At 37.2% G+C, this 15,845-nt stretch overlaps 2 protein-coding genes across 2 annotated transcripts in view; one reads left to right on the top strand and one right to left on the bottom strand.

Moving 5' to 3' along the window:
• Window positions 1-1,112: 1,112 nt before the first annotated feature.
• LOC139937617 (collagen triple helix repeat-containing protein 1-like) lies at window positions 1,113-5,297 on the bottom strand. The gene is made up of 4 exons (XM_071932847.1): window positions 5,123-5,297; window positions 2,943-3,095; window positions 2,275-2,482; window positions 1,113-1,338 (listed from the first exon to the last, which is right to left on the bottom strand). The coding sequence occupies exons 1-4, from the start codon at window positions 5,213-5,215 to the stop codon at window positions 1,190-1,192; spliced, it is 603 nt and encodes a 200-aa protein (XP_071788948.1). The 5' UTR covers window positions 5,216-5,297; the 3' UTR covers window positions 1,113-1,189.
• A 1,759-nt stretch (window positions 5,298-7,056) lies between these two features.
• The window catches only part of LOC139937835 (ankyrin repeat domain-containing protein 34C-like), a 40,365-nt gene continuing 31,576 nt past the window's right edge, over window positions 7,057-15,845 (top strand). The window contains exon 1 of the mRNA XM_071933159.1: window positions 7,057-7,461. The gene's annotated coding sequence lies outside the window, so the exon portion shown is untranslated. The remainder of the gene's footprint in view (window positions 7,462-15,845) is intronic.

Here is a 15,845-nt window from a genome sequence, read left to right as displayed (position 1 = left end):
CTCCCTGTCACAACTCTTTTACACAGTTTTGAGCAAGTTCGATCAAGGGGCTATAGCTGTTGACTATTGTTGACCATTGGGTGATTTTGCCTGGTACCCAGGATTTATTTCATGCAAAGGCAACAATGGAACATTGAACATGTGGTTGACAAAATGGTCGCTGATCGAACTTGCCCTTTGAAAACTGTTCACGAAAAGAGCGCCCTCTTCGGAATCACACGCGGGTCTCTGACGTCATGATTCGCCTCGACACTCTTCTTTTACTTTCTTATATAACTACAGACACTTTTTCAGACAATCTTTATTCCTAAGATATCGATTTTATTCTATTAACTTTTAAAAATCTTTAACAACAACATTGGTTATTGACAAAGTCAAAATCATTCATAAACTATTACCTATAAAGGCCCTAATATAAATCTTTTCAATTACGCAGATTATTTACATTAACAAACATTTCCAATCCGAAATAAGTACTACAAAAACTTTAAATTAAGACTAATACAAAGGATTCCGAGAAAAGATACTAAATTTGATCCCGTCCCATAATGGTATTTACCACCTTCAAAATCCATGTTTAAAAGGGGTGTGTTCTTTTGGCAAATATTTCAAAAAATTTTGTTTAAAGACTTCAGGCACAGTGCAACAAGGATGTTTTTTATTTCGTTATTCTCTTCCATGCAACTTCGATGAACAATTGAGTACAAATTTTCACAGGTTTGTTATTTATATGTAGGGATACAACTGGTCTTTGACGTTTACCAAAGGTGTCCGGTGCATTGAAAGACACAACCCCTGGTATTAAAGGAACACGTTGCCTTGGATCGGTCGAGTTGGTCTTTGAAAAGCGTTTTGTAACCGTTTGTTATAAAACGCATATGGTTCGAAAGATGTTGTAAAAGTAGAATACAATGATCTACACAAATATGCCTCGAAATTGCGTGGTTTTCTTTTTACCTCGTCCAATAACACGGTCGGCCATTTATGGGAGTCAAACTTTTGACTCCCATAAATGGCCGACCGTGATAGTTCGCGACGTAAAAAGTAAACCGTACAGTTTTGAGTGAAACTTGTGTGGATCATTATATTCTACTTTTAAAACATCTTTCTAACCATATGCATTTTATAACAAACGGTCACAAAACGCTTTTTATAGGCCAACTCGTCCGATCCAAGGCAACGTGTTCCTTTAAGCATACGGCGACGCTGGTATCTCCTCAATAGATATACGAGAGACGCTATTCCAACCCGTATGGTAATCGTTTGTACCATAACCACTACATGGACCCACGTTCAGCGTCACATCTATCCAACCAGCACTCAGACCATCGCAATAACCTGTACAGTGGAGAACAAATTTATAATAATTTAAATATTATAAAATGTTAAAATTGCATCGGGGACAAAGAATATTTGTTTGGGTTTTACCCTTACACCGATGAGTGTTAGCACTGTTTACGCGGTACTTTCCCGAGTTCTGAGAACAAAATCATTTTTATATATAAAATATATATATAAAATGTGTATTTATTTTGGTTTAAAGGGAAGGTACACGTTTAGTAATTACTCAAACCAAATATTAACTTAAAAACTGACTTGGTAACGATCATTGGAGAGCTGTTGGTAGTACAAAACATTGTGGGAAACGAATCCCTCTGAAGTAACGTAGTTTTTGAGGAGGAGGTAATTTCTCACCAAAAATAATAAAAGACTTCTAGCTAGAAGTCTTTTATTTCTATCTGAAAGCACACAAATTCGTCCAACAAGGGTGTTTTTGTCGTCATTTTCTCGCAACTTCGATGACCGATTGAGCCCAAATTTTCACAGGCTTGTTATTTTATGCTTATGATTGGATACACCAAGTAAGAACACTGGTCTTTGACAACTACCAAACGTGTACAATGCCTTTAACCATTTCTCTGATGAGTGTTAGCACTGTATGCCATAGTCAATACTCACAGCGAGTGCTGCGGAAAAAAATCACGGGCATATTACTCGGGTGGGATTCGAACCCACGACCTTTGCAATTCTAGAGCAGTGTCTTACCAGTTAGACCCTCGAGACTGCCCGGAAGCTAGCGGACACGGCCTATAGGTCTGTAACCCTCATAGTCCACCTGACTTATGGAGAACATTATTTAGGCTATTTTCGAAAGCACGGTGCTAGGCTCCAGCTCACTCGGCACCCTCCACCTGTTCGTAGTCGAAGCTCGAGCTTAGCCTGAGCCTTCGCTCCGTGGTTTCGAAAAGGCCTAAGGTTGTTGAAGACTTTTACCTTGTACGACGCGGTTACGGTGGAGATCAGCCCCCGAGATATCGGCCAGGTACACGGCGCTGTCAATCGCATTCGGATTGCTGCATTCGTTGCCGTTGAACTTGAAATACCAACGGCCACAACAACCATGACAGCAACAGATACGAGTACAGCCACTAAAAGCTACAAAGAGAGAACTTGAGGCGTAGAGCTTCTGAAACTGGCATGTCTGAGGAAGCATACGGAGTAAAGAAGAAAATCTTCACATTATTAACGGGGAATTGGGAAATTTTTGTAAAGCTAAGTGGCAGCAGCCTTACTAGGTAAAGTCATTGTTCTCGGTAATTATGTACATGCTCAGAATTACTTAAACAATGGTACACTTTACATATGTAAGTCTGCTGCCACCTAGCGTTCAAAAGTATCTTATTATGGGACTTGGGCACAACACTCAGAACAAAATGGCGACTTTGATCAAACTGAATCGACATTGGGAGCAAGAGTACATAAAATTGCGTTGATCGAAGTGTTAGAAAAGATGTTGATTTGTGCATCCTAATTATTGATCCCAGGTATCGGAGGCCAAGACCTGTGTGAAGCACCTAAAACATTCAGTCTTTGCTAGCAACCTTCTAGGAAGAAACTACATCAGTAGTTTGTTGTCATAATTATTCAGAACAAATACTCACGTAAATGACCCCGTCATTGGTTGAATCCGAGATATCCCAAACACACTGTCGCCAGTTCCGGACCGGTGAGACATTGTACCAATCACTGCTGGACGAATCACCTACGGAGCCCTTGGAACCTGCCGGACCCACGCCACCTTTCGGACCCACACACTGCCAAATAAACAGAAACGTAAGAAGAGTAAGAAAAACAAACTAGACATACCAGTTTTTGTTCAAACAAAAAAAGTTTCGTGTAGACATATCAAAGTGTATTCAACAAAATAATTTTGTAAAAGGTGCCTTATATTTTTGTATTAAAGGAACACGTTGCCTTGGATCGGTCGAGTTGGTCTTTGAAAAGCGTGCGTAACCGTTTTTTATAAAATGCATATGGGTAGAAAGATGTTGTAAAAGTAGAATACAATGATCCACACAAACATGCCTCGAAATTGCACGGTTTACCTTTTACCTCGTCGACTACTACGGTCGGCCATTTATGGGAGTCAAATTTTTGACTCCCATAAATGGCCGACCGTGTTAGTTCGCACAGTAAAAGGAAAACCACGCAATTTCGAGGCAAACTTGTGTCGATCATTGTATTCTACTTTTAAAACATCTTTCCAACCATATGCATTTTATAACAAAGGGTTATAAACGCTTTTTATAGTTCAACTGGTCCGATCCAAGGCAACGTGTTCCTTTAACAAAACAGTATATTTATACATCCAATTTTAAAAATGTTTTTGTGCCTAACATTGAAATACAAAAATTGTGTAAAACATGGCACAACAATAAAATACATCCAACAGTTTTTTTACAAAAAAGTGTCTCTCAACCCATAAACATTGAACAATATTCTAGTATCGTACATGTACGAGGAGAAAGGCACAACAGCGGTTTCTGGCACAGACCGTCACTCTACAGTGACTATTTTCTAAGCATATGTTTTGTACCCACTTTCCACATGTATAACCTAGTTCTCGCTTAGATTCTTGTGTGTGTTTGGATACTAACAAACCATGTGAGCAGGGCCAAATTTCATAGAGCTGCTAAGCACAAAAATTTGCTAAGCATGAAATTTCTTCTTTGACAAAAACAGGACTAACCAACCAAATTTCCACATGATTTTCAGGATAAGCAAACAACAGCTCAAAACAAGTAACAAGCAATATGCAACAAATGGAAATTTAGTTGATAATCCTGTTTTTATCAAGGAATAAATTTCATGCTAAGCAAATTTTCGTGCTTAGCAGCTCTATGAAATTGGGCCCAGGTGTCAAAATGCTCAAATGTGTATATTTAACTTGTTTGAAAAGTGGGTACAATATTGTGTTAAAACTCTAAACACAGTATAATTACGCTCATGCCCCAAGCCTTTGGAACCGTCTCCCTCATCAAACTCATTCAGCTGAGTCACTTCAAGTTTTCAAAAATACCTCAAAACTTTCCTGTTCAATTATTGATTGATTGACGAACTGTCTTCCCACTATTATTGCCATTGTTTATTTGCTTATTGTATTGTTTCTTATAAAGCGCTGTGATACCCTTTGAAAAGCATTCCATAATTTTTTTTATTATTTTAAAGTGAGGGTAAACTCCGGCACTGCTTTCAGTGGAGGCCCTTAGTAAAACCAATTGTATTAGTAAAAAAAAAATTGATTACATATACACCATCAATTAAAAAAAGGAAAGACATTGTATCCTGCTCAAAAAGAGAAATCTACACACAGAATTGTAAATTTAAAGACACAAAAAATAGTAATCAAATTTAAGCAGGACATCATGCCTATTATTATTATTATTATTATTATTATTATTATTATTATTATTATTATTATTATTATTATTATTATTATTATTATTATTATTATTATTATTATTATTATTATTATTATTATTATTATTATTATTATTATTATTATTATTATTATTATTATTATTATTATTATTATTATTATTATTATTATTATTATTATTATTATTATTATTTATTTTTATAATATTTTATTTAAATTCTCGGGACAATACAATTAAAGCAAGCACAGGTCATCTAGGGAAAAAGTCACATTTATACACTATGCATTCCACACTCTAAAATTACAACTTAAGCCTATTCCTAATTGCTTTAAACTCTTACTATGTAACTTCTTAATTTATTAACAACCTCTGATTAGTGTCAATCAAAGCTAATTGCTTACCTCTAATTTAGCATTCGGTATCCACGCAAGCAAGAGAACAACCAGTAAAGAGACCGCCATCTTGGATCTAGAGTCAACGTAGTCAGAAGCCATAGTTCTCCTCGGTTGGCGAGAATATACTTCCCGTGCAGTAAACCAGACAGCAAGAAGCTGACAATACACTGTAGGGGATTAAGATCTATTTGGAGGGAGTTTAGAGTCTTGTAAGGTGGACACTGCGTTAGTTAAATGAATAATTAATAATGAAGTCTGATCGATCGATCGGAAATCGATATAAGTTGCCGATGAAGGACTCCTAGACCCATCGCTCTTTTGGATCATAACACATCTTACAATTAAACGTTATTGACAACTGCGGTACATAGGGATTGTACACTATACATTATTACATCCGTATGTATTCTGTGTGGTTTGTAATTGTTGTTACATTAAAATGAAACTCGAATTGTTGTTGTTATTTCTGGATACTTTTTTCAAAAAGCCGCTTTGTATTTTCAAATCTGTCATACAAAAAGTAGCCTTGTTCACTGAATTTTTGCTTTTCCTGTTCTGTCAGTTGCTGTCTTTGAAGTTTCGTGTCCTTCGATTTTCCTTAGAGGGCGAAATGAACATAAGATCACATCGAAGCAACATTTCGTCTGAGAAAATATAAAACATTTAATTTGATGCACGTGGAGACTCATATACAAAGCTATGAGTAGTTTGGTAACAAAAACTATCCTGCATAATATTATATGTGTTCCTAAATTCATTAATGATGTGTTAATTAGCCAACACATGACCAAAATACACACAAAAAACGACGTTAGATCTAACTATTGCAATCATGAAGGACGCAGAAACCAAAGTATGTTTCGACAACAGCGCCCTCTCTTGTTATAATGTTACAATCATCTTCGCGTGGCCTTGATGATACACTCTCTTTGATTTTGAGTATACTCTTCAAAAGGGGAAAGAGATAAGGAAAACCTATAAAACAGGAAGCTGGAGAACTTTGTCCTAAAAAAGAATCAAAGGAAATAATTACACACTATTTATGATTATAATTATATACACATTAATAAACAGAACATAAAATGTACAAGGCGTTACTCCATCAAGATCATAGCGCACTAGAAAGAAACATATCCTATAAATAATTAAAAGAAATAATTACACACTATTTTTTATAAACATATCCTGACGCAATCATGACAGCAGATGACATGGGTTTGATCAAACTGATCAATAAAAGTTTGTTTATATTGCTCTTGTGTTATAAAAGTAACAAACAGTTTTTACAATTCCATCCCTTTTCCATTTAGCGATTATTCCCTACCGATATATTTTTTCCCTCGAAGTTAAGGTTCTTCTCAACAAACGCGTTTTACTTCAAAGCCTTCCACCTGAATAATCAGCTTTGCATATTCATAACACCAGCTGTTATAAGTCCCATCACCTCATCCCCTTCTTCCCTTAAAATAAAACCTTTTTTATTTAGCCTTCGAGAAAGACACTGCTAGGGTCGAAACGTCAGGCCATTAACTATTTTTGGTATTTATCCACCATAGATCATTTTGGCTGATAAGAAGATTGGAACAGCTAATTCTATTTTTACTCCCTAAAGTAAACACGATTTGGGTGACTTGAACATCTTACTGTAAAAATAGACGTCCCTTATCGACAGTTAGCGTGAGACGATCTTCGTAGTAGGCCCTACACTTTGGTCGTTTTGTTCATTCAGCCAAGCGCTAAATTCACACGCGGTGTATAGCGAGCATTACTATAGCAGCACCAGTCTCATCAACGGCACAGTCAGCGGATGCGGTTGCCATGAGCAACGACCCGCACCTAAAGGTCGGCCTTGTTTGGGAGCAAGATTCATGGCTGTGATGTGAGTTGACGGGGAAATTGCATTTGGAGCATTTCTCTCTGTGTTGGGCGCTGTGGTGAACGTGACTAGAACTGACTACTAGCACCAGGCGCGGGCAGACATTGTGTACCGTTGGGTGAAGCGTAGCAACGGTATGATAAGCCATGCCGCTGACGCCAATTTGTAGCGAGTGTCCAGTACTCATTATGCCGGCCCAAGGTTGGTTCGAGAATCCGCAACGGAATTAGTTGGCGGTGGCTAATTGCTCAGGATTTTTTTATCGGAGTAGGTTGTATTTCAGTGTGATGCAATATTTCTGCGTCAATTTCTACAACACATACTTTGCCCTATTTACTATCACGATTAGAACAAAAATGATCAACAATGAATCCGAAAATAAATGACATTTTCTGGAGTAAGTTTTGTCATAGATGTTGCTAGCTCTCGACTAGTCTCCATTTTCAGCATCTACAGTTGCATACAACAGGTGGGTCCATTATTTCATTATTTACTTATCATTTTGTATTTAATTTCATAAAGGGAATGTGTTTTGATACGTGCTTGTGCGGTGGTGCTTATTTTCTCGCTCTTTTCTACGTCACAAAAGAAAGACCGAGAGTTTGGGTTTTTTAACAAAGGCATAGAGCTGGTCCCTCTTCTATAACTCCAGCTCCCTTTATTGGTAGGCTACAATTGTGCATAGTTTCAGTAAATTTATAAGCTGAATTATACAGATGATTATGATTTCGCGTCGAGGACAGAGACAAAGAATATTAATTTGAGTTTTACCCATATACACCGATGTGTGTTAGCACTGTATACTCAGTACTTTCCCGAGCCCTGTGGACAAATAATTGTTATTAAAAAATAATTTTCGGAACCAATCTATCCTCATACCACATAGCCATGAATATGTCATATTACCCGGGTGGGATTCGAACCCAAAACCTTTGCAAATCTAGAGCAGTGTCTTACCAACTGAATAATGATACACTTCTTTATTTTTACGCGTTTTTCGCACAGAGGTTTTTTTCTGACGGTGGTTCATGCGTCTCTGTGATACGGCGGTGTACTTCGTTTTTAGAACAATAATCTTTCGCTTCGTTAATCTGTCACGATGTACATTAGATCCGATTCATCATGGGCTTTAAAGGCTGTGGACGCTAGTTAATAATTATTAGCATAACATCTTACTTGGTAACCAGCAATGGAGAGCTGTTGATAGTATAAAACATTGTGAGAAACGGCTCTCCCTGAAGTGATGTAGTTTTCGAGAAAGAGGTAGGTCTCGAAATCAAGCATCTGAAAGCACACAACTTCGTGTGACCAGGGTGTTTTTTCTTTCATTAATACCTCGCAACTTCGATGACCAATTGAGCTCAAACTTTCACAGGTTTGTTATTTTATGCATTATGTTGAGATACACCAAGTGAGAAGACTTGTCTTCGATAATAACCAATAGTGTCCAGTGTCTTTATATAAAAGGGTACTTGGGTCGGCGTACAACGGTAAATGGACGTGATGGGGTTGAATCAGAGAAACGGAGCAATTAGTGAGCAGATTTAGTCGTCAGTCTTGGAACGAATTGCTTTATTCAATACAGTTACTTGTGTTAAAAAAAACCTCGAGAGCCAGTTTCATAAATACATTAAGGTTTTGGAACTGATCGTTTATTTTGGAACTTGTTTTGCCTAAGCAGCTGTATGAAATTGGGCCCTCTTTCTGTTATCAACATTTGCTTCGGGGGGGGGGGTATCATTGCGTGTATGAGAGGACCCTGATATTCTCTGAAAACCCCATCAAGTATTAATCACATTTAAAAACCTTTCTATTTTTATAACAAAAAAGTACAAAATTGAGGGAGTAAAGAGTGATATTGAAAGAGGATTTTGCGAAGAATTTACAAGTAAATGAAACAATGTGCAAAGTCAACAGCAATAATGTTCCACTTTATCATAACGAACCATCAGAGCGAGTCAATATAATCCGAAAGTACACTGAAGCATGGAACAACAAACATTGTCAACTCGACCGAGTAAAGCATAATTAATTGAGTTATGTTTACATTTGTTCTAATTATATGTTCGACTGCAAACAAACCACCATCTTGAAAGGTGTCATAGATTGGTAACTACTCAAACAATAATTACCATAAACTCGTACTTGGTGAATAACAAAGCAGCTGTTGCTTTTAAAGTATTTTCGCCTCTGCATAAACATTAAACAAAATCCATGAACCTACCTTAACAATCCTTTATGTGATTGTTTTTATTTTTACCGCAAATGTTTTGTTTTGTTTCGGTTTTTGTGTTGTTTTGCTCTGCTTTGTTTTGAAATGTTTACTATTAATTGTTTGTTTTGTGTGAGAAAGTGCAAATGAAATAAATGTGTATTTAGTACGGACATTCCAACAACAACAACAACAAGGACCAAAGAAACAACTAAGATCACGAGTAGTTTGTAAGGAGGCACTCCAAACCAAACCACCCGAAATTGTTTCTTCAGGATCGTGAGTTAGTGCCTAAAGTCATGTCGGTTTTAGATAATTTGCGTTGAAAGGACAGTCAGTTGATTAGTTCAACTAAAAAAATGTGAAAGCTTTCAAAAATGCAGTTTATTATTAGTCAAGGTCTGTTTTTCTTCTTCGGTACATTCTATGTCATAGTACGCAATGCCATAGTGCGCCTCTTACATAATATATATTTACTAATTGTTCAACTTGCCTGTTTCATTGAATAACTTGTTGACATACAAATGACGTACATCGGAACGAATTTCTTTACAGTGAAGTCCATCAAGTAATATTTTTTTTATTTCCAAACTGGTTATGTCCCTTATTTTCTTTTATCAGGAAATTTCTAATGTCAAATTTTAATGTAATTTGTATAACTTTTTTATCAAATTTTGTATTGTTTACCCTTTTTATTGTAAATTGTTGCAATTCAGCATGTGGCTGCTTATGACATTTTTTAATAAACCATTCTATATATATTATTTGTCTCTCCTCAATTACAACCTAAGTACACAACAAAGGTGTCTTTGTTCCACGGGCTTTTAATCTACACGGGGTAACTCTAACAATAGACAATTTTACCTGGTAAGAACGGAGATGGATTGGGTAAGTCAATTAAACGTAAAGACAATGTGAGACTTTTGAACACCAGGTGGCTTACCTTCACGTAGTTCTGAGCATGCGCACATTACCCGAAACAATAGCTTTGCCTGGTTGAAGTCTGCTGTCACCTAGAGTCCCACAAAGTGTCCCATCAATTTGTCACCATTTTAACATCAGAGACAACGATGTCAAAAAACGTTCATTTTGGCAAGCCGAAAGTTTCCCGCCTTTTGTTTTACATGTAAAAGTTATATTATACTCTAATTATCACACTGAGTGACAGATTTGAGTTTTCATAAAGAGACAATTTGTAATCTCACGAAGTGCCACACTTTCGTTTGCACATTGGTTTAATCACGAGCCGTCCTTCACCAGACCTCGATCATATCTTAATGTTCACAAAGAGATAAACTTACAAATTCAAAACAGTGACTCGAAACCGAGTATAAACCGCTAACATAGTCAGATCATTTCCTTTGGTATGTTCTTTAATGCGTTGAGTACAAAATGAATTCGTGCAAGACAAAGAAAGAAGCACAAAGCATGCACTTAAATCGCCATTACTTAAATGCACTTCGGATCCTAATTGTTTGAGTTAAGTCTCTTAAGTGCAAATTTAGAAACGCTTTTAGCATTGGGAGAAGATTCATTTCATTTAAAAGCTCATGCTTTTAAAATGTTTTTCTAAACCATGATATCAAAAAAAAAATCTTCAAATGGTGTCCCTAGGGCCTGTACTTACGACGGAACCTGTCGTGAAAGTCTTTCTGTTAAAGGTATTAGGTACTTACGACGGAACCTGTCGTGAAAGTCTTTCTGTTAAAGGTATTAGGTACTTACGACGGAACCTGTCGTGAAAGTCTTTCTGTTAATGGTGTTAGGTACTTACGACGGAACCTGTCGTGAAAGTCTTTCTGTTAAAGGTATTAGGTACTTACGACGGAACCTGTCGTGAAAGTCTTTCTGTTAATGGTATTAGGTACTTACGACGGAACCTGTCGTGAAAGTCTTTCTGTTAAAGGTATTAGGTACTTACGACGGAACCTGTCGTGAAAGTCTTTCTGTTAAAGGTATTAGGCCTTACATGATTGGTAAGAATGCAAAAGTTTTCATCATTTAAAAATTTTATTCTGAAAACTTACTGATTAATGTGAACTTCATACTGGAATCATTTTTTTTTTTTCTGTGAAATATTCCCCTCTGAAATGAAGTCATATTCGACAAAACACCAGATTTTTTTTAACCAATAGCTGATTTGGCTGTTTGAATGAGAATCTTACGTCCCTTTTATTATAATTATTTACAGTTTTTACCCGCAATCTGTATACATAGTCTCTTTTGTCAAATATTCATGAATAATTGTAACCAAAAATTAGAAAATTTGGTTTAGTAATTTATTTTTTAATTTATATTTATACGGCTGGAAGTAAGACTATCTCCGAAGGTCACGTGGGTTATCCGAACCAAAAAAAGTGGTTCGGATAACCCACGTGACCTTCGTCTTTTGAAAAATGCGTTAAAACGGCCAAATTTGATGGTTTCTTTTAGCAACTATTCTTCTCCATTCCTGGAAGACCTTTAGAATCATGTTTTAGTGTATTTTGTAGCCAAAACAGCCCAACGAAGCCGGTGTGTCCCTTTGAACGAAAATTGTGCATGGTTTTCACACAAAACCGATATAGGTTTAAACACATCGTGTACATTGTTAAGTCACACTGCATGCACAGGAGCACTGCCTGCCACCGTCTGTCCAATCTATCAATCATGTAGCATTATTACCTAAATACTGGGGAAAACACCTTTTAATGGCACTAGACACTCATTTTTAATTGCTCAAAATAATTATTAGCATAACAACTTATTTTGGTAAAGAGCAATTGGTAGTTGTTGATAATATAAAACATTGCGATAAACGGCTCCCTCATGGAGTAACTTCGTTTTTCGAGAGAAAGAAATTATTTTTCACTGAAATATTTAAAACTGATTTCGAGAGCTCAGTTTTGATTTTGAGGTCTCGAATTCAAGCATCTAAAAGCACACAACTTCGTGTGACAAGGGTGTTTTTTCTTCCATTATTATCTCGCAACAGGTTTGTTATTTTATGCGTATGTTGAGAGACACCAAGTGAGAAGACTCGTCTATGACAATTACCAAAGGTGAATTTAAGCCTACCTATATTTTTCCTTACAAAATCAAAAGTAAGGGAGCTGGTTTTTACAGGATTGGGAAAGAGTAGACAAGTTATCAAATTTTTCTAAAAAATCAAATATCTATCACTAAAAACGCAACGTATACACAATCTTTCAGGCGAAAAGACACTATTGTTTGGAGTAGACGAAGTTGAAGTTGTGAAGGAGGTCGGTTAACTTTAAGGTGTTTTTTTACCAGGACATTTGACACTTTTACCAGTGGATGACTTAAATTATAAAACAGACAAATTGCTTTCCAAATTTTGCATCACACAATGGCTGCTGCACTCCCTGAAGGAAAGTGCCAGTAAAAATTAAAATGAAAAAAAAAAACATACATTTTCACCCATCATGAAAAATTCACCAGAGCTGAGAAAAATATTTTCGCAATTTTTCTTAAAGATGCCTCCGAGAGGCAAAGAGTTGTGATTTGCTTTAGGCGTCCAGCGTCCCACATCTCTACAATAAGGGCCAAGGGAGACATGTAAATTATCGATGAAGGACACGGGGGGAAAAATCTCAAATTGGTGTCACGATTGAGATGGTTCAAAAACCCGCAGGCGACTGATTTAGGAAGAAGCGAGTTTATGATTAGGCTGAATATTGTGATCAACTGGTTCGTGTAGTAACACAGGTTTATTACTCGTGAAATTAATTCCGATGTGGAATATAGGTGATGACAGCATAGACTTGATGAAGTCTCTCGATCCTTATTAAAGTCAAATGCAGACCTATTTAAATGGGAAATGCAAACCGTCCTAAGTCTGCACTTGTTCGCATGTTGACACAATAAACAATGTCTAGTTAAGGACACGTTGCGCCATCACCACCGTTTGGAAATTCAAACGCGGGTCATCACACCATTCTGTACGCAACGCAAACTGACTCTTCCAGAGCAACATTTCAAATCAATTCAAATACGCATTTATTTCCATACTTCCATGAAAAATATTAACAATTGCATGTACTACGGAGTAAAGCCAAATGTCACAGTAAACAATAATGTTATAAATAGAGTATGGACCGTTTTGATAAGCAGAAGTAGGATTTGAAACTTTGCATGGTGGAAATACGATATGGAAAGGTTTGTGGTAACACCATGTAATGACTATCTCTAATGAGTTGGGGTGGTTCTGAAAAGAACCGTTGGTTTCAACTCTCAACCGTTGGAGTTGAAACCAACGGTTCTTTTCAGAACCACCCGACTCCTTAGAGATAGTCATTACATGGTGTTACCGCAAACTATTCGATATAATAAGCAGAAGCTTGTAAAAAAACAGACAGACAGACAGACAAAGAAAAAAAGCAAACAGACAGTCATGCAGACAAGGACAGACGAACATAAAACATGACACAACGAGTTGGTGCATGACGTCATTAGATTTAAACAACTTGGTCTGTACATTCCAAGGAAAAATATTTTTAGTCAAAATGTCAAATAACAAAAATGTTTCTTAGAATGACGTCATCGATTATTATTTTATTTCTTTTTTGACAAATTTGCGCCAAAGGGTGATGGCAATTTAAATTTACCCCCATTTTAACGTTAGGTTAGGACTCTATATAGTTGGAAAATGAGTAGATCCATCACAACATTGACGTTGACTTTTCCCCTGCTCCTTGAGCAAAACCGCATCTACAGTTGGGAGCGATTTCTCGTTAAACTCTCGTGCCCCCGAGAGTACATGCATGCGTATTGTACGCCCTCACAGAGCGATATCGTGATATTGTCATATTGACATTCGACACGCTTCTTTACTTAGTCGAATCGAATTCATTGGGTAAGACATGTTAAAGGGCACCCGTGCACTATTGCCTCAAATACATTTGAGATTATTATATAAAAAAACTAGCCTATATTATTATTCATTGGTTGTTATTAACAATACATCCTTGGGGTTTGTCCTGCCTGACAATGACTCCCTTTGGATTAACAATCAAAAATAATGACAATAGCGGTATATAGTTTGAGCAATTGCGTGGTAGGGCTATCATTATTTATGTATAAAGCAAGTGGTTTCCATAGCGGCTATTTCTCAACACAAAAAGAGGAGATACGCAAATGGTTGACTTTACGTATAGAGACATTGCGTGCTTGCATCAAAACAGTCAACAAATTTTCTTTAATCTCCATGGAAACTGCTGTGCTTCGATGCCAATTTTCATCCTTTAGGGAAAGTTTATCGATCAGAATGCTTGAAATCGTGTTCCAAACAGGAGCAAACAATAAAACCTGACGTGCATGGATGACCGTAACATCTCAAATTATAACTGTCAATTTATTTGCATATATACTGACGCAAAACAAAATGGCAGCGGGGTGAAATTATGCTCACAGGGAATTGTGTAGTAACCATTCCTAAAATTAACGCCAATTAAAAAACTGCCTTGGTTGTTAGAAGTAGGCCTACAGTAGCTTTCGGTAGTGGACAACATTTTGGGGGAACAAATCACTTCGAGTAATGTGGTTAATGGGAAAGGCAAAGTATCTCCACAAATTTTAATTAGAGAAACGCAGTGTCGGAAGTTTAATACATCTTTTTTTAAATAGCATCAGTCTATTAAGACAAATCATCAACTATCATGCCCTTATCACTTTCTATCCGCAAACATGTTTGTTATGTCTCAACCTTTACTTTGTAACGGCAACCTCATCCCTTCCTGTTTTTGTGGAGTTTCAGAAAAGTTGTGGAGCTTCAGGTTTCCTAAAAGGTATCCAATCTGTCAGAGTGTGTTGTTGCATAAGCCAGCATAAGCCTTCGAATAATATACACAGTCTACATCATTCGGTATTCGATGGCTATTTCCTTGATGGACTGCTGAAGGGGATTGCTTTCTCACTGGTATGCTCTATTCGTCAGTGTTATATTATGCTATGTTATACTAGGCACCAGTGATTTTAGCCCTATATTGACCCATTGCACGCGCGTCACACGTGGCGACTGATGCCACGCTCACCGTGTTGGTGGTCAATACCATATAATAGAATATAATTCTATATCTTCTATATCTATCACTTTCGTGTAAACGCCGCGTCACCTAAAAAAATGCGCACTTCTACGGTGGCTGATCTCTGCCAACAAATAAACACCTTTTCAGTAGGGCGTTATAACGCCCTAATTGAGAAATAGGGCGTTATAACGCCGTAATATAGGGCGTTATAACGCCCTTCTGAAAAAGTGTTTATTTGTTGGCGGAGATCAGCCACCGTACACTTCGCTGAATAACAGACGTTGACATTGACCACCAAAATGGCGCATCCAAGATTTTATTGTGATGATGACGTCAGGTGAAATGGGTCAATAGGCACCAGTCTACAATCCCGGACATATCTCGTTGCCCCCCCCCCCCACCCCTTTCAATGTTGGTCCAATTGCCAATCTTCTTCTGCGAACATTGAGCGGGGGCACGGGGTGGGGATTTTTTTTATTGTCAGTGGAAAGTGGAAAGGGAATTGTTTTATAAAGTGACGTTAGGGAATGAGTGACCCAAGAATTTTGGCCTGGATTTGTAGGCCCAGTGAACACAATGTTCCTAGGCAGAGGTATAGTGTCCAAGCTATATCAG

Source organism: Asterias amurensis, chromosome 5 (genome assembly GCF_032118995.1).
Source record: "Asterias amurensis chromosome 5, ASM3211899v1".
In the NCBI taxonomy this organism is placed as follows: domain Eukaryota; kingdom Metazoa; phylum Echinodermata; class Asteroidea; order Forcipulatida; family Asteriidae; genus Asterias; species Asterias amurensis.
The sequence above is the reverse complement of the archived record's forward strand: the minus strand, read 5'-3'. Positions and strand labels throughout refer to the sequence as shown.

Coding starts and splice junctions, on each gene's coding strand:
- LOC139937617 (XM_071932847.1), bottom strand. CDS start 5,215: ATGGCTTCTGACTACGTTGACTCTAGATCCAAGATGGCGGTCTCTTTA. Junction 3,096..5,122: donor TACCGAATGCTAAATTAGAG/GTAAGCAATTAG, acceptor TTTATTTGGCAG/TGTGTGGGTCCGAAAGGTGG. Junction 2,483..2,942: donor CCAATGACGGGGTCATTTAC/GTGAGTATTTGT, acceptor ATGCTTCCTCAG/ACATGCCAGTTTCAGAAGCT.